The sequence below is a fragment of the Dipodomys merriami genome, unplaced genomic scaffold, assembly GCF_024711535.1.
Source record: "Dipodomys merriami isolate MVZ:Mamm:240054 unplaced genomic scaffold, mDipMer1.0.p SCAF_1, whole genome shotgun sequence".
Lineage (NCBI taxonomy): Eukaryota > Metazoa > Chordata > Mammalia > Rodentia > Heteromyidae > Dipodomys > Dipodomys merriami.
In genome coordinates this window covers 91,377,437-91,403,929 of record NW_027202270.1, presented here as the reverse complement: position 1 = coordinate 91,403,929, position 26,493 = coordinate 91,377,437, and the positions used below count along the sequence as shown (strand labels likewise).

The following is a 26,493-nucleotide window of genomic DNA, read 5'->3' as shown; positions in this document are numbered from 1 at the left end:
AAATTTCCAGAGATCTAAAGACAGACCTATACAATAGGAGACAATACAACAATCAAATGTGTTGGTAGTTAAAACTAATCTGCAAATTCAGAGTACAATTTAACTTGGGAAGTGGGTTAAGACTTCATGGATACAGAACAAAGCCACTTATCAAACCAACTTACAGTCATGCATTCAAAGGAAATCATAAAGAAAACAATCCCAGCTAGTCCAGTACTGATGAAGGCTAACCTAGGGCAAAAAGCATAAGACCTTATCCAAAACAAATTCAAGCAAAAAGGTTTGGGGTGGGAGTGGGAAGAAGGTAAAAAGTATTCAAGTGGTAGAGGGCTTGCTCAGCAAGCATAAGGCCAAGTTCAATACTGAGTAATGAAGCCAGGGAGCAGAGGATTACTATCATACTCTGAGAACAAGTAAATAAATGGGTAAAGTATGAGGTTAAAAGAAACCCAACAGATAATAAAAAAAATCAACCATAACTTGTGCTGGGGCGTGATAAAGTACCCAAGACTTTTAAGACCAATGACACTAGAATTTAAGGGAAATCAAGTAAAAGTGGCTAACCTAACCACTTGTAAAACTTAAACCAGGTGCCAGTGGCTCAGGCCTGTAATCCTAGCTACTCAGGAGGCTGAGATCTGAGGATTGTGGTTCAAAGCCAGCCCAGGCAGGAAAGTCCATGAGACTTGTCAGTTGTGGGGCTTGAACCCTGGGCCTGGGCGCTGTCCCTCAGCTCTTCAGCTCAAGGCTAGCACTCTACCACTTAAGCTACAGGGACACTTCCGGTTTTCTGAGTGTTTATTGGGGATAAGAGTCTCATGGACAAGTCGGGAGCTGTTCACGCCTGTAATCCTAGCTATTCAGGAGGCTGAGGTCTGAGGATCTCGGTTCCAAGCCAGCCCAGGCTGGCTCTTATCTCCAATAAACCACTAGAAAACCGGAAGTGGTGCTGTGGCTCAAGTGATAGAGCGCTGGCCTTGAGCTGAAGAGTGCAGGGATAGAGCCCAAGTCCAGAGTTCAAGTCCCACCACCGACCAAAAAAAAAAAAAGTCTCATGATGTTCCAGATATCAGCCTCCTGAGTAGCTAGGATTACAGGCAAGAGCCACCAACAGGAAGTGGTGCTGTGGCTTAAGCGGTAGAGCCCTTGCCTTGAGCTGAAGAGCGCAGGGACAGTGCCCAGGCCGAGTTCAAGCCCCACAACTGACCCCCCCCAAAAAAAGGCAATTGTAAAGCCTTAAAATGTGGGGTGTCACATTTATAGGCTCACACCTATAATCCTAACAACTCAGGAGGCTGAGAGCTGAGGATCGTGGTTCAAATCAGCCCAGGCCAGAAAGTCCCTAAGACTCACATCTCACAACCAGAAAACTGGAAGTGGAGACTATAACAAGGCTATAACAACTAGCCTTGAGTGAAAAGCTCAGGGACAGCACTCAGACTCTGAGTTCAAGCCCCACAACTGACCACTACCACCACAAACAACAAAAAAAGGTAGGTAATAAATGGCTTATTTGCTTGTACAGGGGAACACATGATTGTACATTCTAATCTGGCTATTATTTTACTAAACTCCAGAAACTAGACCACCATCCTAACACGTAACATTCCTGCTACTTGCAATTTAACTCTTACTCCTTAATCTACAAGTGGTAACTTCCCCACCAAAACCCTACTCCTATGGTGGGAATTAACAGTATGTGCAATCTGAAAAACAGGCAGATAAATCTTACACCCAAAAGGCCAGAACAGTTTTTATTTTCAAAACAACTTTATTCATTACACATTTTAAAAAAAATTCCCACCCCTGGAAATGAGCTAAAAAAAAAAAAAATAATAAACAAAATCCAATCTCCCACCTCCCTGTTCCCACTTCCTCCCATTCCCTCCAAATAAAAGGGAAAGAAAGGCAAAGGAAAAAACAAAATAAAACAAAAAACTGAAAAACAAAAACACCCCAAAACCCCCCAAAACAAGGTAGTGCATTTCCCCAGGGGGAAGGGGAATTTACACTGGAGCCGCTGGGAGCGGAACGGAGATCTTCCGGCTACAGAAACCTGCAAAGAAAGACACTCAAAACAGAAAAAGAAACACAAAAGGAAACAAAATAGATCACCAGGCAATCTGGAGAGGCAGGGAGCCGGAGAGAGGGGTGGGGTGGGTGGTAGACCTGGCAGGACAGGAGCAGGCAGGTGGGGTCTGCGAAAGGCAGGGAGAAGATGGAGGGAAGGTAACAAGCAGAACAGTTTGATGTCCTTCCAGAGCCCTGGGTAAAAAAAAAACCATCCTACCACCCAAGCCCACCTACCCTTGAGCAGCCCCCAAGGGAATAAAGGGGGCAGGGAAACATGGGGAGCAGTTTGCGCAGTTGAGACGTGTCCATGGCGAATCCCCAGAGTGAATGAGCAGCCCCCTGCCCCACCCCCTGGGCCTTCCCCTACTTCCCAGAGCAGGTCCCTCCTCAGCAGTTAGTTACGGGATTCTCCCCCCTTCCAACAGTATATCTTTTTTTAAAAAATATTTTTTTTTCCATCAAGGTCATCTTCTGTTTTTCTTTTTTTTTTTTTAATTCTTTTTTTTTTTTTCCTTCTTTCCTCTTTTTTTTCCTCTCTCTCCTCCTAATACACACTTTTTTTAGTAAGGGCAATACCATGATGTCGCTCTAGCCCGGCCCCTGGAAGAAAGAAGGAGAGTTAAGTGTTAACATGATCACGAGATAGTTCAGCACAAGACCCTCCCCGTGGGCCCTTGCCCCAGTTACTGTCAGGGAAGGGATGAATGGCAGTTTTCAAGTACCCTAAAACTCCACAATCTCAGAAATAGTGACACATCTGAAAAATGAGGTTGGGGAAAGAGTATGGGTAGATGAAGTTGGACATGAAATGGGGGACAGTACTTTGCCAAACAGTGGCAATAAAGTACATCTGAGATAGAGGAGCAAGGAAAAAAGGCCCATTGTTAATCCAGTTTTCTCCCACCACTCTTAAAACCTATCTTATGAAAAGCCAAGGTTTATAAACCTAATCTACTTAAATAGAAAGAAACAAAAGCAACATAGACACCACTACTGTAGGCCCAGTGATAAACTTAACCTTGCAAAAAAATGGCTCAACTAAAAGAATATCTTAAAATCCTTCCACAGCCTCTGGTAGTCTTCCAAGGGAGGCTCCAACCTCAATCCCTCCCTAACTCGGAGAAAAGTAGCAAAGTCCCAGCAGTGCTTTCATTGCTCTGAAGCCCAGTTCTCACTAACTTTCTGTATAAGTATCTTCAAAGCCAGCAATTCCCAAGGGGAGGAGGGGGAATGGAGGGGTTGAAAGCTGGAGAAAGCACCTCTCAGACCACATTAGCCTTGATCACCAATTTTTGCTCCAGAAAAGGATGAAACTGGCCTCCTGACCTGGCCTGCAGCTACCTTCCTCACCCTGCACAGGCAGGAAACCAAGTCCCTGGAGACCAAGGGGAGGGGAAAGGTGGAAGGGTTCTCAGATCAGGAGAAAATGAGCATACAGGGATAGTGGGGGGCGGGGGGGAGAGGAGCAGCCCATCTATCCTGACCTGTAGACGCGACCCCGGGGCCTGCTGTTAAAACCACTGTAGAATCGAGATCGGGAACTGTTGTAGTTTGTGGTCCTGGCACGGTAGCGGGCACGTGGGAAACCCCGGTCTGTCGTGCTGATGCCTGGTCTGTTGGTCCGTTTGGGAATCACCTGAAATTAAGGGATAGATACAAGAAAGCCTCAGTGTCAATATGGAGAGTGCAGGTAATGCCAGAATAGCCAAATTCCAGACTTACCTTGATTTGTCTTCCTCTAAAAAGGGACTCATCTAAGGCCAGGGAAGTCCTCACTGACTCTTTGTCTGAGAACTCTATATATGCAAACCTAAAAGGAGAAACTGCTCATTTATCTGACAGTTTGAGTTTAGCACACAGGTTAAACGCAATTTACCCACATGCTTTGCTAGAATGAATGCATATTCACATTTTTTAGCCATTTAATTTTTTTATATGAAAAATCTTAACCAAAACTTCCAGCTAATCTTGGAAGATTACAAACTAGGCCACCCACAGCCAGTCTTCAATTTTATTATCAGGTCTCTGAAGGCATTTACACAGCAACACTACATATATTAGTGGACAAAGACTGATTGTTTTAATAATAATTACAGCTCAACATAAAACAAACTATTGCTGTGAGTTGTGGTAAAGCAATGCCTAACATGCACAGGACTTGGGTTCAATTTCCAGCACACCAGGAGAAAACAAAAAATCATTTTTATCTATTTTTAAACTGTGATTAAAATCACCTCAACTTAATTACCTACTTACCCTTTGGGATGGCCACTAAATTTGTCACAAAGTATGGTAACGCGGTTGACTGAACCACAGCCATGAAAGTGAGCTTCTAGCTCTTCTGCTGTTGCACCATAGTCCACCTAAGGAGAAAGTGTATTTCACAGGTACTAGCAAACTCCTATCTCTCAACAAATCCCTGCCTAGACCTTAGTGTGGGCCATCTATATATACAAAGGCCACGACAAAAACACTTCTCTAAATAAGTAATTGTTTTTCTTCCAACCCCATTGTGATCATTTCATTACTTTTTACCTCCTACCGCCTCTCCCAAATTGCCACCTACCCTATCTATTCAAGATCATTAACTCCCCAAAGTAAGACTGTCCCTTTAAACCAAGTAAAAGCCTTAATACATACATTGCCAACATAGATGGAGCGGGCATCAGCCTCCATCCTCTCTTCAATAGACATGATCACTGGGCCAGCTTTGAAAGAAAAGTAAGAATTTTACAAATAAGCATATATTCTACTTGATCAATATATATACATCCACTATCACTACTGCTATTAATAAACTCAGTCAACAGACCTGAGTCTGTCCCCTTCGCTTCTATGCCCATTACCCATGAAAGTGCCTAGCACGTAGTAGGTTCTCACCGAATATCTGAAAAATTAATACATCATAGAAAAATACGAAACTATAGAGCAATTTCCTCTCCGTAAATCAAATTCCTACTAAATAGCTTTAGCTGAAATGCCTCAATGAGCAAAGAACGAAATTAAATAGGCTAAGGTTCCATTTCTAGATTAAAGCAGCCCCTTACATCAACACTTCTTTCTCTTAGGAGTCCAAATTAAAGAATGTCCAGCAAGATTAAAAAGAAAACAGAAGAGGAAAAAAAAAAAAAAAAACGTAGACGTGAAGGTCAAATGCTAGCTGGCAAGATCCCCAAGAAGGCAGAGCAAGAACAAAGAGAAAGACATTTATAAAAGGGACAAAGGGAAACAAGATTACCACCACCAAAACATAGCTGCTGTCTCACAAAGGTCAGTGGAACACATAATGGACTGTGACCAAAGCACCTGCATAGTAATCACTCAAACAAGCAGCCCCAAGGTCCCCAGAATCTAATTGCTACATTCTTCGCGCTCCCCACCATCCTTCCAACCCAGGGACCAGGGCTGCGTATGCAACTGCCTGTTTAACTCACCATTGCCTGGAGGTGGGCTCATGTTCATCTGCTTCTCTACCTCGTTCTGTAGCTCCTTTAGCTTCTCAGCTTCTTCCTCCATCTCCCTGACTCGAGCTTTGATCGCTTCCAGCTCCTACAATGAGGGGAGAGGACATGCAAAAGAGCTTAAGAGGCACCAACGTCGGAACTGCCGTGCACTCAAATCGGCGCCCACCGCAGCCAGGCTCGGCCATTTCCCTCGCCCCACGCGAGGTCCTAATTAAAAGAAAAGCAAGTTACCTTCTCTCTCGAGCAACCCTAGGCACCCATGACGCTCGATCCGTCGGGGGAGGCAGGCTCTTGTGGAGATCCAGGACCCGGCCCCCGCCCGGCCCCAGCCACGTTATTCCCCGCCCAACCCCACCCCCAGCCTGCCTCCCGCTCGCCACAGCTCGGGGCCTGCCGTGACCCGGCCCGCCGGCTTGCTCGCTCGCGCTCCTTCCCTCACCGGGTCCTCAATGGCGCCGTCCCCGGGGTCACTCTCGACCAGTCCCGGCTCTTCCTCCTCCTCTTGGCTGCCAGGCGCTCCCGAGCCAGGCCCAGGGCCCGGAGCTCCCGGGGGGGCACGGGGCCGGGGCGGCTCCTCTTCAGGCTCGGGCTCCGGCTCGGGCTCCAGCAGCAGCTCCCCAGGCTCCAGTTCCTCAGACTCCAGGCCGTTCCCGTAGTCCCCTGCGCCCCCCGGGGCCCCCTCCCCGGCCTCCCCACCGGCCCCGGGCACAAGATGGCGCCGCCGCCCCGGCCCGGAGCCCCGACCGCCCGCAGCCCCCGCTGCCGCTGCCGCCGCCGCCGCCGCCGCCATCGCCGCTCAGACTGGGGCCCGCCGCCCGGCGATTGGAGAACTGCGCCGGCCACGCCGAGGATTCATTAGTCAAGCAGCCTGCCCGTCACTCCAAGCTACAACTCCATTGGGGAATATTACTTGGCAATCAGATAAGACCCCACCTCTAAGGCGGGGCACTGCGCCAAATTCTCAAATCCCGGTAGGGGAAACCTGTCTGTCAATCAACACTAGTCCCACCTCCTTTAAGTCCTTAGGTAACAATACGACCACGCTGTGACGACACTTTCTTTTCCTCCCCGCCTGCGGGCGGGCCCTCGAAATATAGGACGCTCCGTGATTGGTCCCTGAATAGGACTGTAGTGGGCCAATCTTCCCATCGCCTCACCGCTTGTAGTCCAGTCTTACAGGTCGACTAGCTTGCGAAATTCGAAGGGTTAACAGCGTGCATGACAGGTGAACCTTGCCCGAACGGCCTGCGGGGCGTAAACCTAGGAAAATCCGAGGTCACATGACCAGTCAGCGCTAAGTGGGAGCCGCCATCTTGATCCTACTGCTGGCTAATAACGAGCTACTAGGAAGACGAGGCTCGAAACTGGGCGGAGATTTCCGGAAATTGGTCCCCTACCCAGAAAAGCACCTGTAGTTGGGATGTTGCCGGAAGTTCAGGTTCTGAATTCCAGGAGAGAGCGTCCCTTTCCCGACTTTCTCGCACTACATTCCACTTGGTCTCCCAAACCACCCTGAGACCTACCGGTCGTGAGTCCGGCATCCTGTCGTGCTGCAGAGGCCTTCGGCTTCAGCCTGGTTCTTCCCTTTGTCCCCGGTGGCCCCCGGGCCCCTCCCCCAACACAGGATCTAGTCTAGAATGTCATTTCACATCTCTCGGCTTCCAGTGTCACTCCTCCAGTCTGCGCTGCTACCACACTGGCTCACCTTTTCTAGCCAGTCGTCAACATTCCTTACTCAGGCCTTCAGATACCAGGACTTAGCTACTTTGCAATAGTTGTTTCTACCGTTGTTTATCTGGCATCCAGGGTGTGCATGCTGTCGCCCCTTAATCAGACCACTGCAAGTCCTGGCATCATCTCCTGCGAAGCTTTCCACCCTCCTGCCCTCCTGTATTGACACCAGTGGCTCTAATTTCTACTGCTTATTTAACCGTTTTGTGTTGTGCTTCCTGTTTCCTAACTAGGTGGCAAGTACTGCACAAGAGGAGCCAAAATCTCTGTAAGATAATATACCTAACACTTAGTGTCCTACTACTGGATGTTTACTGACTGAAAGATACACTGATTGGAGATCTGTGTGCTACCTTTCATTTTTTGCAATGCCCCAGCTTCTAAGCCCTTTCAGACTCTAGTATTTCCCCAAGCAGGTTCTCATCTGACTCTGAGGAATCAGAGACCTGGCCCGGGAGAAGACAGTGATGCTACATTTAAGTAGGGATCCTACACACTTTAAAAGCAAGGTAAGCCAGGCATTGGTGGGTCACGCCTGTAATTGTAGCTAGGAGGCTAAGAACGGAGGATTGTGGTCCAAAGCCAACATGGGCAGCAAAGTCCATGAGACTCTTACCTCCAATTAACACCAAGAAACCAGAAGTGGTGCTGTGGCTCAAAGTGGTGGAGTACTAACCTTAAGCAAAAGACCTCAGAGATAGCTTCCAGGTCCTGAGTTCAAGCCCCACGACCGACAAAAAAAGAGGGAAGGAAGGAAGGCAGACAGGCAGGATCACTCACATTGCATTCATACAATCCCAGCGATTTGGGATGCTGAGAGATTATTACAGTTGAAGACTAGCAGAAGCAGATGTCAGAACCCTGTCTCAAAAAGCACCATCAAGCAGGGCGCCAGTGGCTCACACTAGTAATCCTAGCTACTCAGGAGGCTGAGATCTGAGGATCACGGTTCAAAGCCAGCCGGGGCAAGAAAGTCCATGAAACACTTATCTCAATAAACCACCGGAAAACCGGAAATAGAACTGTAGCTCAACTGGTACAGCACTGGCCTTGAGCTGAAGAGCTGAGGGACAGCGCTCAGGCCCAGAGTTCAAGCCCTATGACCGACCAAAAAAAAAAAAAGTACCATCAGCCAGGCACCAGTGGCTCACACCTATAATTCTACCTACTCAAGAAGTTGAGATGTGAGGATCTCTGTTCAAAGCCAGATGAGCTAAAAAGTCCCAGTCTTATATCCAATTAGCCAGGGAAAAAGCTGGAAGTATTGGCATAACTCAAGAGGTAGAGGGCCAGCATTGGGCAAAAAAGCAAGAGTGGGGGCTGGGAAGGTGGCTCAGTGGTAGAGTGCTTGCCTTGCATGCCTGAGGCCCTGGGTTCAATTCCTCAGCACCACATAAGCAAAAAGCTGGAAGTGACGCTGTGGCTCAAGTGGTAGAGCGCTAGCCTTGAGCTGAAGAGCTGAGGGACAGCGCCCAGGCCCAGAGTTCAGGCCCCACGACCGGACCAAAAAAAAAAAAAAAAAAAAAAAGCAAGAGTGTAAGGGCCTAAGTTCAAACGCCAGTACTGGCATACAAAACCCAAACTCAAACCAAACAAACCATAATCAGTGGTGTGGTTCAAGTGATAGAGTGCCAGGCTAGTCTAGCAAGTTCCGGGTCTTGAGTTTAAAAACTCAGTACTGGAGAAAAAAAAATCTGCAAGAGAGTTTTGTAGGCAAACCAAGGACAGGTTTGAGACCCAAATGGATATGAACCCAAACAAAATGTTTAACAAGGGCTGTTGTTTGTGTTTCAAGAAGAGTGCTTGCCTAGCAGGCTGTTTAAGCCCCAGTACTGCTGCCAGAAGAAAGCATAGTTGGAGCAGGGGAATTTAGACCAGGGGAGATCCCTACTAGGGAAAAAAAAAAAAAAAAGGCAATTCCTTACCTGGAATTGTCCATCACTTAAAATTTTGCTGTACATCCATCAGCCATCTCAGCTTCAGTAATCCAAGGGAACTGAAGTTTATTTAGTATGAAGACAAGCTCTCAATGACCGAGTTCCCTGGAAGAAAGGTCTTCTGTACTGATCTTATCCCAATCAAGATGAGTGCATAAATTTTCTGATACTGAATTTAAGCAATGTGGTTAAAGAACATGTGGGTTTGTTTTTTTTTTCTTTTTTGGTCAGTCATGGGGCCTGAACTCTGGGTGTGGTCACTGTCCCTCAGCTCTTCAGCTCAAGGCTAGCGCTCTACCACTTGAGCCACAGCGCCACTTCCAGCTTTTTCTGCTTATGTGGTGCTGAGGAATCGAACCCAGGGCCTCATGCATGCAAGGCAAGCACTTTACCACTGAGCCACCTTCCCAGCCCAGAACATGTGGTTTTTATTGGGGAATTTTTTATTTTTGTGTGCTGGTAGTGGGGCTTGAACTCAGGGCCATGACACTGTACCATTGAGCCACAGCTCCATTTCCTGCAAATGTGATTTTTAAATGCCTCTGAATTCTATTTTTGTTAAACACTTGTTTTCATAACAGATGATTCCTTATTTTATCTCATTGAATTCTCACCTAATAACAACTCTATGAAGTAAATACTTCCAAAAACATAATTATTTTTCCACTTTGTGGTTTTTTTTTTTTCTTATTCAGAAAATAAGTGGTTACTATGTAGTCCCAGGCTAGCCTCAAACTTGAGAGGCTCTTGCCTTAGCTTCTGGAGTTCTGGGATTTTAGGCCAGTAGCATTTTATCCAACAAATCATAACCTGTGTGTGTGTGTGTGTGTGTGTGTGTAAAATGCACCATAATGTATAACTGGGAAAAGACTACAAATTCCAACACAATTACATCGTGTGTGTGTGTGTGTGTGTGTGTGTGTGTGTGTGTGTGTGTGTGTGTGTGTGTGTGTGTGTGTGTGTGTGTGTGTAAAATGCACCATAATGTATAACTGGGAAAAGACTACAAATTCCAACACAATTACATCGTGTGTGTGTGTGTGTGTGTGTGTGTGTACTGTGGCTTGCATTCAGTCTCGAACTCTTACTAGTTTTATTACTCAAGGCTGGGGTTCAACCACTTGAGACATACCTCCACTCCTGGTGTTTTGCTCCTTTATTGGAGATAAGTCTTGAAGTTTTGGGGGTTTTTTTTCTGCCCAGCTTTGAATAGATTTTGAGATACTAGCTTTCTGACTAGCTAGGATTACAGCCAGGAACCACCGTGGTCTGGTGTTTATATGTTCTAAAGTAATCTAAAAGGTAAATAAATACATTTATCAAAGTGAAAGATGATGAACAAAAGTCCAAGAGACTTCATTTCCAACTAACTAGCAAAATGCTGGACTGGAGGCCTAGTTCACCTGGCAGAGAGCTGTGAGCAAGAAAGATGAGTAAGAACATGAGAACCTGAGTTCAGGCCCCAAATTCAAGCCCAAGTACCAGCACACACCAAAAAAAAAAGGAAGAAGAAGAGGAGGAGGAAGAGGAGGAGGGGGAGGAGGGGAAAGGAATGAAGGAGGAGGAAGAGGGAAGAGAAGGAGGAAGAAGGGGGGGAGGAGGAAGAAGAGGAAGGGGGAAGAGGAAGAAGAGGAAGAGCAGAAGGAGGAGGAGGAGAAAATGGTCTTACAACTTTTCTACATTCATCAATATTTTTTTAAAATTTATTTAGCCAGTCCTGGAGCTTGAATTCAGGGCCTGGGCGCTATCCCTGAATTTCTTTTTCTTTTCTTTTTTTTTTTTTTTTTTGGGGGGGGGAAGGGAGTCCGGTCATGGGGCCTGAACTCTGGGCCTGGGCACTGTCCCTCAGCTCTTCAGCTCAAGGCTAACGCTCTACCACTTGAGCCACAGCGCCACTTCCAGCTTTTTTCTTTTTGCTTATGTGGTGCTGAGGAATCGAACCCAGGGCCTCAAGCATGCAAGGCAAGTGCTCTACCACTGAGCCACCTTCTCAGCCCATATCCCTGAGTTTCTTTTGCTCAAGATTAGCACTCTACAACTTGACCACTTCTGGCTTTTCCTGAGTACTTTATTGGAGATCAGTCTCAAGAACTTTAAAGCACAGGCTGGTTTCAAACTGTGATCCTCAGATCTCAGCCTCCTGAGTAGCTAAGATTACAGTTGTGAGCCACTGGCACTTCCAATTTTTATTAAAATGCATGAATGATTATTTGTCAAAAATAAATACACTTAAAAGGATATTTAAATAATTAGTTATAAAATCCCTATTAGACACCAACTTATTTATATTTGTATTCCCTTTGCCTATCACCTTGTATTCTATAAATGCTAATTGATCCTATTTAATGTCTTGCCTGTTGAGGTAGAGAATATCATCATGTTTTCCTCTGAGAATAAAATTATTTATTTTTTGCCAGTCCTGGAGCTTGAACTCAGGGCCCGGCACTGTCCTTGAGCTTCTTTTGCTCAAGGTCAGCACTCTACCACTTCTAGTTTTTTGTGTTTTTTTGTTTGTCAGCTGTGGGGCTTGAACTTGGGCCTGAGTGCTGTCCCTCAACTCTTCAGCTCAGGCTAACACTTTACCACTTGAACTACATAAGAGTCTCATGGACTAGGGCTGGGAAGGTGGCTCAGTGGTAGAGAGCTTGCCTTGCATGCATGAAGCCCTGGGTTCGATTCCCCAGCACCACATAAGCAAAAAGAAAAAAAAAAAGCCGGAAGTGGCGCTATGGCTCAAGTGGTAGAGTCTAGCCTTGAGCTGAAGAGCTGAGGAACAGCGCCCAGGCCCCATAACCGGACCAAAAAGAGTCTCATGGACTTGAACCATAAGAGTCTCATGGCCGGGCGCCGGTGGCTCACGCCTGTAATCCTAGCTACTCAGGAGGCTGAGATCTGAGGATCACGGTTCAAAGCCAGCCCGGGCAGGAGAGACCGTGAGACTCCTATCTCCAATAAAGCACTAGAAAACCGGAAGTGGCGCTGTAGCTCAAGTGGTAGAGCCGCTCACCTTGAGCTGAAGAGCTGAGGGACAGCGCCCAGGCCCAGAGTTCAAGCCCCACGACCGCCCAAAAAAAAAAAAGAGAGTCTCATGGACTTTCCTGCCCAGGCTGGCTTTGAACTGCGATCCTCAGTGTGAGCCACCAGTGCCCAGCTATACTTATCTTTAAATTGTACATTTATAAGTAAAGGACAAGGATGTTTTGGAAAAACTGAAACTCCAATGATATGCCTCTGAAGAGGCCAAAATGTGTTAACAGAAGGGAATGATCAATGGAGTTGAGAGTTAAATTAATGGGCAAAGGCTGGGCTGGAGGTGGTTCAAGTGGCAGGGTATCAGCTTTAATTAAGAAAGCCAAGTAAGAGTGTAGGGTTCTGAGTTCAAGCCAGGTGAAGACTTCTCCAATTGAGTCCAGGAGGGGAAAGTTTTGTCAGTAGATAACACAAAGGTATTTGGTTTCTTGGTAGTTTCATTCTCATTTTTTATTTTATTTTATTCTTGTGCCAGTCCTGGACTTGAATTTGGGGCCTGGGCACTGTCCCTAAGCTTTTTTTGCTCAAGGTTAGTACTCTACCACTTGAGCCACGGCCCTACTTCCAGCTTTCTGGTGGTTAACTAATGATAAGAAGCTCAAGGACTTTAAAGCCAGAGCTGGCTAGTCTCTTGAGCAGTTATAGGCAGGATTATAGGCAGGTACCCGGCTCATTCCTGTTTTTAATACCTACTTTGAAATATTCACAAGTGAGTAATCTGTGATCTAGAACCACATTCATATGGTATCCACTAGTCATTTGTGGCTATTGAGCACTTGAAACATGAGTAAGTAGTCTTATTTGAGCTGTGCTAAAAAGATGAAATACACACAATTTAGAGGGGTTAGTATGAAAAGAAAATTAGTTATATGTTACTTTTATATTTTTTTGGTACTGGTCCTAGGGCTTGAACTCAGGGCTTGGGAGCTGTTCCTGACCTTTTTTGCTTAAGATTAGCACTGTACCACTCTCAGCTCCACTTCTGGCTTTCTGATAGTTGGCTGGAGAAAAGAGTCTCATGGACTTTCCTGATCAGGGTGGACTCAAACAACAAACCCCAATCCTCGGATCTCAGCCTCCTGAGTAAATCAGACATGAGCTACTGGCACCCTGCTTAAAATGCTATTTTGAATATAATGAACTAATACTACTAAAACTTTATAGAGTTTTTGTAGTTTTTTTTTTGAGATAGTGTCTCACTACAGAGCTCAGGCTGGTCTCAAACTTGATATTTCAGCCTCAGCTACCAGAGTAGTTGGGCTCATACCACAATGCCCAGCTTGTTTTGGTATTTTTTTTACATCTGTGACTTGCTTTCTATTTCATTGGACAGTTCTGATACAGGACCTTGGAACATCTGTCATTTACTTACCTGTTTTAGAGCAGATCCCACTTATCTTCTCATGTTGTCTGGTCTTGCTTACATCAACTCCCTAGTTCCACCCTTACATAAAAGAAGGGCAGTCACGTAAATGTGAATGTGCCGCTGCTTAATTTTCATTCTGATTGTTTTTTTCTAGGCAATCTGAAAACCTTGTTTCAATATACTGTAATAGATATTTATGTTCATTATTTTTTAAAAAATCAGAAAATGCACCAGGCATAGGAGCTAATGTCTGTAATCCTGGCTACCCAGGAGGCAGAGTTCAGGAGGATGGTGGTTTAAGGCCAGCCTTAGCAAAAAAGTTTGAAAGACCTCATCTCAATGCCTGTCATCTCAGTTACACTGGAAGTGATAATCGGGAGACTAAGGTTCAGGCTGGCTTGGTCAATACAAGAGACCCTATTTTTTTAAAAAAGAGAACTAAAAAGGAAAAGGGCTGGGGGCATGGTTCTCAAGTGGTATAGCACCTGCCTAGCAACCCTAGTACCACATACACACACAAAATCAGAAAATACTAAAAAAAAAAAAAAAAAAAAAAAAAGAAAAAAAAGAAATGTACAACCCAGAGACAATCACTAAGACCTTGACATAAATATCCTTGGCCCCCTCTTACATTTTGAATATACAGATGGGCACTGGGTAGCTCATATCTATAATCCTAGTTATTCAGGTGGCTTGGATCTAAAGATTGAAGTTTGAATCCAGCCTGGGAAGACAACTCCAAGAGACTCTTATCTCCATTTAGCCAGGAGAAACAAAAAAGTTACTAGAGGCATGACTCAAGTGGTAGAGCACTAGCTAGCTACAAAACCAGAATCATGTCATTTGCAGGAAAATGAATGCATACAACTAGAGGACATCATACTAAGGGAGACAAGCCAAGTTCAAAACAACAATTAGCTGGCACCGGTGGTTCATACCTATAATCCTAGCTATGTTGGAGGCTAAGATCTGAGAATCAAAGATACAAAGCAAGCCAGGGCAGGAAAGTCTGTGAGACTCTAATTGCCAATGACTCAGGGACAGTCCCCAGGCCCAAAGTTCAAGCCCCATAACCAACAAAATAGCAACAAAAAAAGTCCTATGTTCTACTTATATGTGTGTATATGTGTGTATATATATAAATACATATACATATATACATATATACACATATTACATAATTTATATGGCTAAACATAGAGCATAAATCAAACTAAAATGACTATTCAGAAGAAGGGTAGGGGAAAAAAGAGGCTGATTAACAAATTGTAAGTATATATGAGGGCAACATAGATAAATTTAAGAAAAGCTATTGATCAGTAAAAGGAATGGGGAAGAAGAAATATAGACTCTGTAGGTGGGTGGGGACTCTCAAGATAAGGTTTGGATTGAAATTCCTCCCCTATGACTAATATAAGTTAATTAAAAACAAAACAAAACAAAAAAGTTGTTACTAGAAGTATGGCTCAACTAGCTGGGAGTGGAAAAGCCAAGAGCACGAGGCCCTGAGTTTAAGCTCTGGTATTCACACACAAGAAAACCCAAAAATTTAATATACAGGGAGCACACATGTGTTTTAGCCAGGTGAGATCATACTATACATGTTTTCTCACTAATATTACTTTTTTTACTCAGTAAGTATAAAAGCATCTTTCCTTGTCCGTAAACACTTATATATGTCTTTCCAACTTTATTTTTCATGGTTTTACTCAAAGTAACGTTGAGCACTTCTCTGAACATTCAATTTAAAATTTAAATCTACTAGGGTGGGGGAAGGGTACAGAACTCAAGGGGAAAAAGTGCAGTAGTTGAGCTCACTGGACAATGATGAAAGTAAGTTCTACAACTGGTGGGTGGAGACAGGAGGAAGAGACTGGGAGAGAATGAGAGAACAGAAGATACCGTAGGAAAGGAAATGTATTCATTACCTAACTCATGTAATTGTAATCTCCCTCTGTATATCACCTTTATAATAACAATGAAGTAAATTAACTTAAAAATATTAAATCTAGGTTGGGAATGTAGCTTAGTGGTAGAGTGCTTGCCTAGTATGCATAAAGCTCTGGGTTCGATTCCTCAGCACATATATAGAAAAAGCTGGAAGTAGCTCTGTGGGTTCAAGTGGTAGAGTGTTAGTCTTGAGCAAAAGAAGCTCAGGGAAGCTGGGCACTGGTGGCTCACACCTGTAATCCTAGCTACTAAGGAGGCTGAGACCTGAGGATCAAAGTTCAAAGCCAGCCCAGGCAGGAAAGTCCATGAGTGTCTTATCTACAATAAACCACCAGAAAACCAGAAATGGAGCTGTGGCTCAAGTGTAGACTGCTCACCTTGAGCTGAAGAGCTCAGAGACAGCTTGCAAGCCCAAAGTTCGAGCCCCATGAGCGACAAAAAACAACAAAAAAGCTCAGGGACAGTGCTCAGGCCCCAGTTCAAGGCCCAGGACTGGCAAAAAAAAAAAGGAAGAAAAAAAATTAAAAATTATTTCCATCCTCCTCCAGTCAAGTGTTTCTGTTTCTAGTCTAACATGAAATTTCTTCGTTTTGGTCAGTAAAATGGAAGGAATGTACAGGCTCAGGTCTTTGTTCCCTTCACCTCAGTGCCTGGAACTGTGCTTAGCACACAGAAGACACTTAGATAGTTGCTCTAGAAATGAATGATAAATGAAACACACCTCAGCATATTATGTTGTTGTTTTGCTTTGTTTCATGAGCCTGTGTTCTCACTCATCTGTTTTGTTCAAGGCTGGAGCTCTACCATTTGAGCTGTATCACCACTTTTGGCTTTTGCTAGTTAATTGAAGATAAGAGTCTTTCAGATTTTAAATCAGGATCCTCAGATCTCAGCTTCCTGCGTAGCTAAGATTACAGGCATGAGCCATGGACTCCTGGTTTCAGTATGTTTAAGTTTTCAAAGAATCTGCTATTAAGTAAAAAAAAACAAAAACAGAATTATCTACTCATTTACCAGAAACCATAAATGTTGCCTGATTTTATCAAAAGTGCTATTTGGAGAAATGGCTTTTACAGAGAACCGTCTAAATGAAACCATACATCCATCCCTCTGGATAGTCTAAAATTTAGCCATATTCTAAATCAGACCATTAAAAAGCATATTTGAGTTAAATTATGATATGCCTGACAGAACAAACGACTCTCAGACTCGCCAGTTAGTATTTCTAGAGAAAACAGTTATATAGATAAAACTCATTATCATATTTAGTGTTAGGTGGTGTTAGAGAATGGTGTCTACTATATTAAGTGTTGTCTCAGAAAAACCACAAAACTTTTTGCCCTCCTTTGAGAGGCTTTCATCACTATGAGGACTATGAATCTCATTGTTTTCCAATTGCCAAGATGGTGAGATCTGAATTCATGTATTTATAGGATAATTTTTTTGGGGGGGTCCATTCATGGGGCCTGAACTCTGGGCCTGGGCACTGTCCCTCAGCTCTTCAGCTCAAGGCTAGCGCTCTACCACTTGAGCCATAGTACCACTTCCGGCTTTTTTCTTTTTGCTTATGTGGTGCTGAGGAATCGAACCCAGGGCCTCATGCATGCAAGGCAAGCGCTCTACCACTGAGCCACCTTCCCAGCCCCTAGGATAATGTTTTTTAAAAAAGATGGTCTCATCTTTTTAAAAAGCTGATCTTGAATGTAAGATCCTCCTACCTCAGCTTCCCTACTTCTAGGATTACAGGCATGTACCACTATACTCAACTCTAAGAATGCTTTTCTGTGTATTAATTTTTGCTTTATCTTGCTATATTTCAATCTGCTCTTTATCCCTACTTTAAAAACGTGTATCTTCTCATTGCTTTTTTTCTTTTGTGTATTATAGTAAGATGCTTCAAGAGCTTTTTGGAACTAGGCAAATATAATCCAAATATTTGATTAAGTACACTGCAGTAGAAATAAATGCACTAGCTATCAAACCTGACAGTATTCACCACTAAGTATAGCTAATTCTCTTCCTCCTAGTGCCAGGTTCATCAAGTCACTCAGGTTTTGCTATAGTTTCCACTAATAGATTTATTTTTTTTAATTTTTTTTGGCCAGTCTTGTGGCTTGGTCCCTGAGCTGCTTTTGCTCTAGGCTAGCACACTACCACTTTAGCCACAGCGCCATTTCCAGCTTTTTCTGTGTATGTGGTACTGAGGAATCAATCCCAGGGCTTCATGCATGCTAGCTAAGGCACATCCCCAGCCCCACTGTAGATACTTCTATAGAAAAAAGAATGGAAAAGCAACATGAGCTCCTCTAAGAAATTATATTCCTCACAACACAAAAACCCAAAGGCCAATTTAATTATTAAAAGATAGGTATTTCCCATTATTATTATCATTATTCTTGTGAAGTTATGTGTTTTTGTTTTTTCTTTTGGTGTCAATACTGGGGCTTGAACTCAGGGCTCATGCTCTCATTTGGCTTTTTTTTTCCTCCATCAAGACTGGCACTCTATCATTTGAGCCCAATCCAACTTTTTGCTGGTTAACTGAAAATAAGAATCTCATGGACTTTTTTTTATCAGTCGTGTGTCTTGAACTCTGGGCCTGGGCACTGTCCCTCAGCTCTTCAGCTCAAGGCTAGCACTCTACCACTTGAGCCATAGCACCACTTCCTGTTTTCTAGTGGTTTATTGTAGGTGAGGACTTTCCTGCCCAAGCTGGCTTTGAACTGAGATCCTCAGATCTCAGCCTTCTTAGTAGCTAGGATTACAAGTGTGAGCCACCAGCACCCGGATTTTCCATAGACTTTTCTACCCAGGGTGGTTTCTAACTGCAATCTTCCTATGTAGTTAGGATTATAGGAGTGTGCCACCAGTGACCTGCTCAGACATGACTTTGTGATCCTAGACTAAAGGAACAGGAGATGAACTGAATAATCCTGTAGGTTCCACAGATTTCAGCAATTTTCATTAAAATGGCCAAAACTACAGCAAGGAAGCAGGGGCTCCCATTTTTTGCCAGATTGGGGGCGGGGGAAACTGCTGATCACCACATACTTCCAACAAAAGGCTGGATTCCAACTGGGATCTGCAAATATTTTTGATGTTTCCTTTGTTTCATAGTTGTTTGTGTCTATCTCAAAGTACCACACATCTACCTGTCTTGGGGTTTAGGTCAGGATAGATGGAGTTTTGGGCTCTGGGATTTCAACCAGGGGAGGGGAAGGGGAGGAGGAGAGTAGAATATTGTTTTTTAAATCTCAACACTTTCCCGAATCCCTATAACTTTTAATTGTTGCTCTTAGCAAGATCAGGAGGAGTTGATTGTATTAAGCAAAGTTCTAGCCCCAGGCTAAAGCATATAAAAGTCACAAAACCCTGTGCAGTCCTTCTCATTAAATTTCTGGGCTTTATTTATTTATTTTTTAATATCACCATTACATATTACACAAAAATAAAAGTCAAATGAACTTGGTATTTATAAATTATTAAATAAAAATACAGGAATATATATTTATATTTATAGAGCTTTTCTTTTCTTCTAAACTAACCAAATCTCTTCTCCTGCCGTTTTATGATTTAAAAAAGTAAAATAGTGTATGTATGCCCTAGAATAAGTGGGGAGTGGGATTAATAATTGCAGGACTGAGTTGCCCTACTTCCGCTCCTTCCTTGGCCTAAGCAAAGTCTCTATTTGTCCCTTTGGGCTCTGGAGAGCAAGAAACATCCTCTCCATCTATGTAATCTTTAAAAATGGTAATTATATTTATTTCCCTCATTTAATAAAAATGAAATGGATTTAAAAATTGGGAGCCATACTCAGCCTTCTTGGCCAAGAGCTAATCCCAAGAAACTATATGGCTCTGAAAGAGAGTCTCTAGTTTTCCCTGACAGAAGAGTCTCTGGGGTTTCCATTGCCCCTCAAATTAAGGGCAGAACAGGTCAAAACTGCCCACTGTGGTCCCATCTAAGCTACGCTTCTTGGAATACAGACCAAGCCCTTTCCCCTTTCAGAAAATAGCCTCTTCTTCCACCCAGGTGTGAAGGCCTCAAAACAGGACATTTCAGTAACTTCACCCTCGTCCCTGCTTCTCCTCACTTCTGAAGGCCCCCAGGAATGCTAACTGGATTGGTGTCCTGTGGTGGAGGGTTGGGAGAAGCATCTGCTCTGCACCTGGGGGAGCTGATGGCCTACTCAGTGGTTTTCCAATGTCTTTCAGCGGCAAACCCCTTAATGCAAATAAAATCTTACCCTGAACCCCGATAGGTAACACAGCTACAAGGGGAGCTGTTCTTTTTAAGGGCGAGTTGCCCAGTCTGCTCACCTCCCCCCCACCCCTTTACCTCCCCAAGGACTCCTGAGGCGCAACCCCTAGGATACTTAGGGGCTTTGCCAAGCAGTTTGAAAACCACTGGCCTAGTTTGTCCTGAGCAAGTCAGAGATTTTCCCCCACCCCAACTGCTTGCCACAGACCGGCTCTGAGTTTATGGTTCAGCATACTCAATATCAGACCAAGTGGCTCATGCAGTCTAACTACCTCCCCCATAAATACCATTAAAAAGTGCAGCCTTCTCTCAAAAGCAAAGGTCTGGACTAAACACCTGAGGCCAATTTGGTCCCACATTCTAGCAAGCACGACTAGGATGCCACATTCTAGGACCAAGGGAAAAATCCCCAAGAAGTCAACCGTGGTCTGGCTAAGCTGATCAGTGCTCAGGACAATGGGCAGGGTTCTAGAGCACTGTGAAGGAAATCAGCATTGGAGAGCAGCAATTTGAGCACCTTGACAAGTGCAGCATTGAGGTCTGGCTCAGGGCCTGCATTTGGAGTGAATTTCTCCCTCAAAAGAAAAAGCTATAATTTGGATTTGTTCTAGAGGACTGTTAAGTTCTAAAGTTAGTGTCCTCAGACTCTGAAGTAGAGACAAAGAATATAAATGCAAACAAGGTGGCTTCAAAGGAAATATAAAAATGCTTCTAGGTATTCTAGAACCCATACACCTGGCCCCTGATAAAGCAGCACCAAAGCCCACCACAAAGAATAGGCCAGTAATGGAATACCTGTCACCATCACACCCATGGGGCTCAGAGCTGGAAAGTTCCTCTCAAGGCATCAACAATCTCACTGAGACAATGCAGGACCCAGACTGTATTCTAGATCAGCATTTATGCCCATACCCGTGAAAGGAAAATTAGAGCCCCAATGTAGAGTTTTGAGCTTAACACCCTCAAAAGGAAAAATTAGAGCCCCAATTTAGAGTTTAAGTGTAGGTGCAGAGGTCCCCCAAATAGGCAACATTTTAGGCACCATTGTGCCCCAGTGGGAGGGAAGGGTGGCAGGCAGGTCCAGTTACCAAAGCCTCCACCCACCCAGGCTCCACAGCCCTGCCTTCAATCAGCCCAGGAGGCAGCAGCAAGTGCAAGATGCACACAGAGGGGATGATGAAGGAACAAGGCCAGTTGCAGAACAGCTTTTCTCTCCAAAGCCCTGCCAATGATTTTCTGCAGAGAGGTGCCAGAGTCCTCGGTCTGGATACAGTGTTTCTCCCTCAACCTTGAGGCCTGGGAACAAGGCTGGGAAGTGTGGGGAGAGGAAGGGCAAAGAACTATCCCTTCTTGTTCTTGCCATTGCAAGAGGGAATGTTTTCTCTTTGAAGAATCCTACCATCACCAGATTAGACAAACAGCCCAGCATGCACAGGAGCACACGTGCACATGCACACGTGTCCAAGCAGCCCTCAGCCATGGCCACCTCTTCCAATCACCTGATCACCAAGCTTCCATTCCAAAGGGATGCACCTTCTGGGGTCCCAAATCCCACTCAGCCAATGGAGGCACAATTCCTCGGAGTTGTGAAGCAAGTTCCAAGTGGTTTCATGTGCCCATTCTATAAAGCATCCTATTGATCATTCCCCCTTTTCCCGCCCAAATCTTGGAATGGTTCTGTCTCCTAGACCCTCACCTTCTTAAAACATTCCCCAATATCTCCTGATCATTCTTCCAGCCACCTGCCTAGCTTGCTCAGCTCCCTCACACATGACCTTCCTTCCCCCTGCCCTTCCCTGCTCCATGACCATTCATCCACCCCACTTGTTCCAAAGGCATTCTTTGTTCTGTCTCTGCTCTCCTGCCCCCCTCCCTCCCCAGCCACACCTAGCCACACTTGGCCCCAGACTTTCTCTCACTTGCTAGCAAAAAAGGCCCCTACAGTTACCAGGGCCCCCAGTGCCACGGCCCCCGTCAGCACTGTCCTCACTGATGCCCAGTTCCCCTCCCGCAGACGCCGCGCCTCCTCCAGGGCCCCGTCCCCGTATAGAGCTGTGAACTCCGCCTGTGGGAGAGAAGGGAAGTAGAAGAGAAAGAAGGAGAAAGGGATATCAGGAGAGGAAAATGTGGAGAGAAGAGGAGAGGAAGAGTTCCAGTTCCATCCACTGTGAGCACTATCCCACACCCGGCTCATCTTCAGCCAAAGCTCTGATCCCCCCAGTAACATCCCATCTTCCCAGGGTGCCTGGCCTATTTGCACTTACTGCCTCAAGTGAACCCCCCCATCCTTAGCAAAAAAAAAATCAGCTCAGAACTACTATCTTTTGCTGAGACTAAGCACCACCACCCCCTCCATAGACCTTCCCACCTCCCATGCCATGTAGCAAGGTGTAACACCTTTTCTGTGTAGGCATTCAGTGGGTACTGTGTATAATACTGTGTATTTGGTCCGCTGCTTGGGACCATGAGTAATCCAGTGATTACTGTGTGGCAGCACAGGGCCTCCCAGTCTGATGCCACCTAAATAGGGCGCTCAAGCCCCCATGCCTCCTTCCCAGCACAGCTGCCCCAGCTTCCAATCAGAACCCCCATTCTCCCCCTGGAGACCAGCTTTGCAGAGAGATGTTCAGAGCAGCAATGGAGAAGCTTCTTACCCAGCCCCCACTGCTGTGGATCCAGTCGGCCAGGCGTGTCTCCAGGTAGGCCACCATCCACTCCTGCACTTGTCCCACCAGTGGTTCCATTTCTTTGTTGACACTCTCCGCACACAGGGCAGCCCCAAAGACAAAGAAGGCCACAAGACGGCCCCAGTTGGGGCCTCCTTGGAAAAGTTCATCAGAGACCTGGGTGAAGCGTTGCTGGGCTGAGCCTGGGGTCACATGCAGCTGAGCTGCCAGATCAGAGAAGGTGCGCCGGAAGCGGGTCTCAAATTCATCTCCAGCTGCCCGCATGGCTTGATGCAGTGGGTCAGCTGCTGGGCCCTCCCCAGGGCCCGCTCCACAGACATAACCCTTCTGCCTCAGTTTATAGCCTACAAAGTCAGCCACCAGAGCCCGTGTGTCTGGGGCTGAGGCTGGGGTCGCCATCCGGGCAGCTGAAAGGGGCAAAGATGAAGACTGGCATGAATACATGGAAACTCTGGGCAGAGACCCAGAAGTGATATTTATTTCTGGTTTGGCCAACCCAAAGAGACAGGAAAGGGAATTCGCAGAGACCATTCACTGGGCAAGGACCAGCAAGGAAAAGGATTAAAGTCATGTGTAGGTCCGGAAAGGGGGGGGGGCACTAACTTTGTTATCTACCAAATTAAATGTAAATAGAGGAAATTTTATTTTTAGGATATTTTAAGATTGCTTTCATAATACCAGCTCCCTTTTCCCCGGCCCCAGTGCACCTTGTTTTGGCTCCAGGAAGGGACTTAGGGCCTCCCCAGAAGAAAGAAAGATGTTGGCAGAAGCACAAGATGGGGAGGAGACAGGAGCTGAAGAGAAAGGTGGGAGAAGCCAAGGGTTGCACGGGACACAGACATAAAGAGGACACTCACCCAGCCTGGATGGCAGCTCTTAGGACCCAGCGCTGGTGGCAAGGAGCCCCCAGCTGGGGCCTTTCATCCTCCTGGCCAGCGTGGAGCCCTGGTAAGAGGAAGGAGAGATCAGAACTCGGTGGAGAAGGCCGGGCTCGAGATCTGGCCTGGGAAGGGCTGGGAACTCCTGGGACTGGGCCCCTGCCCCCAACGTTCTACCAGCTGTGTGGCCGAATCCATGTTTAATGACTGTCCTCCCGGGAAACCCAGGGCCAAGGGCTTCCGGCCGGCACCTTCTCTACTCCCGGCTCCCCCTCCCCCCACCCCCCACCAGTGCGGCCCCAAGGCCCAGCTCCTCCCTTACCCCCACCCTCAGCTGGTCTGCAACCCCGCCCGCCGGCCAGGTTTAGGGATCTCACGGGTCAGGCCGCTGCCGGGATCCGGCCGTTTCCTGGTGCAGGAGCTGGGAGGGAGGGAGAGAGGGAGAGAGGGAGGGAGAGAGGGAGGGAGGGAGGGAGGAAGGGAGGGAACGAAGGAGGGAGGAGAAGGGGGGGCAGGAGGGAGGGCCCGGCGCCGGGTGATGATGGGGCCCAGAGATGCGTCCGGAGAGAGGGGCGGGGCTGGGACGCGGGCCCGGGAAGGGCCACAGCTCGGGAGGAGAGGGCCGCTAAAGGCGGAGAGAGGCTGGACCTAGAGGGCACTGCGGACTGTGCTGGGCGGTTGAGCATCGAGGCTGCTCGGAAGAAAGCACCCTGGGTCTGAGAACATTCCGGAGCAAATCCAGTATATCGGAAGGTCTTCGCTGTTCCTTTGCACTTGTTGAACTTTTTAAACCCCGGATTATGTGCCTGGAAATGAGGAGCAATTATTAAACTTCAGCCAGGCATCAGAGGGCCCGGACTTGGATTGCTCACAGTTTTTTGCAGTACTCTTATTTTATTTTGCAACCCGATTGCAAATTTAATTTACTTTTAATCCAATACACAAATATTCTCACGATGGAAAAAAAAAGTAACAAAAGCTCAAAGATCCACCCCCCCCACACACACACACTTTACCCACTCCTTACTAGCTGTGGATGTCGCCCTCCAAAGTTAATGTTTATCCTTACTGATTATGTATGTGTGCTATTTGTGCATGGCAATATATTTATACAGGGCAGTTGAGAGGGCCAGGAGCAGTCTGACAACAGATCCACATGAAAGCACTCAGGCATTGTGACCTTGTAGCTTCACCCCTGGACTCTTGGAGCAAGCAATTCCTTCAGCTCCATATGGAGAGATCACTAGCCAAAGGCCAGGAAGAGACAATCCAGTTCTCTTTTCCATGGTTCCTTTCCATTTGCTCACGTCTCCATTTGAAGCCTTGGTGCTCCTTCTACCTTATGATAGGTAAAGAAGCCAAGTCCTTTTTTTTTTTTTTTTTTTGTCTATTGTGGGGCTTGAACTCTGGACCTGGGCGCTGTCCCTCAGCTCTTCAGCTCAAGGCAAGCACTCTACCACTTGAGCCACAGCTCCACTTCCGGTTTTCTGTGTGGTTTATTGGAGATAAGAGTCTCATGGACTTCCCTGCCTGAGCTGGCTTTGAACCAGGATCCTCAGATCTCAGCCTCCTGAGTAGCTAGGATTATAGGTGTGACCCACTAGCACCTGGCCCATGTTCATAGATTTTATAACTATGTTTCAATAAGACAATAAAACTCCACAACATAATTTTAAAAATAACTCCTGGTGCTGAGCTCCTGTGGCTCACACCTGTAATCCTTGCCACTCCGGAAGCTGAGATGTGAGGATCTCAGTTCAAAGCCAGCCCAGGCAGACAAATCTATGAGACTTTTATTCCCAATTAACCGGAAACAACCAGTTCTGGAGGACTGCATTAAATGGTAGGATGACAGCCTTGAGCAAAAAAAGCTAAAACAGAGGTGCCTCGGTCCTGAATTCAAGGACCAATACTGACATAAAAAAGAAAAAGAAAAAAAGTTCTGTCCAAACAGCATTGTTATGTTTAATTCTCCTGTGAAAATGCAAGCAGGAATGAACTGCACAATTATAAGACAATATATGTCTCTTCTTATTCCAATTTAGCTACATGTGATTTTTCAGATAAATTATCCTGTTTTAAATCTAGAGATTTAGCATCTGGAGACATGGCTAAAGTGGTAGAGTACCTATCTAGCAAATGTGAGGTCTGAGTTCAAAACTCATTATCACCTAAAAAATTAGAAATTTCATTTTAATCATTTAATTTCTATTCATATTTTCCATATTATGGTTAGATGTTAATATCTTCATAATGAACACATAATGAACATATTATCATTAAATATTTTATTGTTAATAATTTTTAGTTGCTAGTTTTCCTTTTATTGATTTTATGTTTCTGTGGTAACAAGGAATCAAATCTAGGGCTTTGTGCATAAAAGGCAAGCACTCTACCACTAAGCCACATTCTCTACCTCTTAAATCTCTTGGTCAGTCATGGGACTTGAACTTGTGGCCTGGGCACTGTCCCTGAGCTCTTTTGCTAGCACTTTACCAACCCTTAAATCTTATACACAACTAAATTTGTGAGAGTAAACTCTAGAATTGCCATGCTGAGGTCCTAAACCCAGCTCCCCAGTAATTAGCTATGTGATCCTGGGCATGTTTATAATCTTCTGTCTCTCTCTGTATCTATGTCTCTGTCTCTTTCTCCTCATCTGTAAAGCAAGTATAATAACATTATCTTGTGATGGCTACATTTCCTGAGTTAACATTTGGAAAACTCTTACAACCTTACCTAGCATATTGAAAGTGCTATAAAAAGCTCAAGGACAGTGCCCATGCCCTGAGTTCAAGCCCCAGGACTGGCACAAAAAAAAAATGAAGAAAAAAGAAAAGATCAATAGGCAAGTTAGCAAAAATTAAAGATACTTCACATGTTAATACAAGTGAAGGTAGCAGATTCTGTGCCCTTCTCAGAAGCTCTCACTAAAACTAAAAATCCAAAGCCCTAGATGTAAGAGCTGTGTGCTCATTATGTGTGTGTGTTTGTGTGTGTGTGTGTATGCGCGCACGCACCAATAGCGGGGCTTGAACTTGCAGCCTTGTGCTCTCATTTGGCTTTTTCCTCTCAAGGATGATGCACCATTTGAGCCACATCCAATTCTGACTTTTT

The 26,493-nt window shown here is 45.4% G+C and overlaps 1 protein-coding gene across 6 annotated transcripts; it reads right to left on the bottom strand.

Moving 5' to 3' along the window:
• Nucleotides 1–1,728: 1,728 nt before the first annotated feature.
• On the bottom strand, nucleotides 1,729–23,840 carry LOC138829148 (bcl-2-like protein 2). Of its 6 annotated transcripts, none has more exons than XM_070025272.1 (7): nucleotides 5,977–6,342; nucleotides 5,508–5,622; nucleotides 4,714–4,781; nucleotides 4,330–4,436; nucleotides 3,796–3,883; nucleotides 3,558–3,709; nucleotides 1,729–2,673 (listed from the first exon to the last, which is right to left on the bottom strand). In XM_070025272.1, exons 1-7 carry the CDS (start codon nucleotides 6,325–6,327, stop codon nucleotides 2,634–2,636), a joined length of 921 nt encoding a protein of 306 aa, XP_069881373.1. In that variant the 5' UTR covers nucleotides 6,328–6,342; the 3' UTR covers nucleotides 1,729–2,633. The 6 variants fall into 6 exon arrangements, with proteins under 6 accessions (XP_069881373.1, XP_069881415.1, XP_069881382.1 ...); XM_070025314.1 differs by lacking the exon at nucleotides 5,977–6,342 and adding an exon at nucleotides 5,769–5,842; XM_070025281.1 differs by lacking the exons at nucleotides 1,729–2,673; nucleotides 3,558–3,709; nucleotides 3,796–3,883; ... (2 more) ...; nucleotides 5,508–5,622; nucleotides 5,977–6,342 and adding exons at nucleotides 18,935–21,876; nucleotides 22,466–22,905; nucleotides 23,356–23,443; nucleotides 23,754–23,840.
• Nucleotides 23,841–26,493: the final 2,653 nt, after the last annotated feature.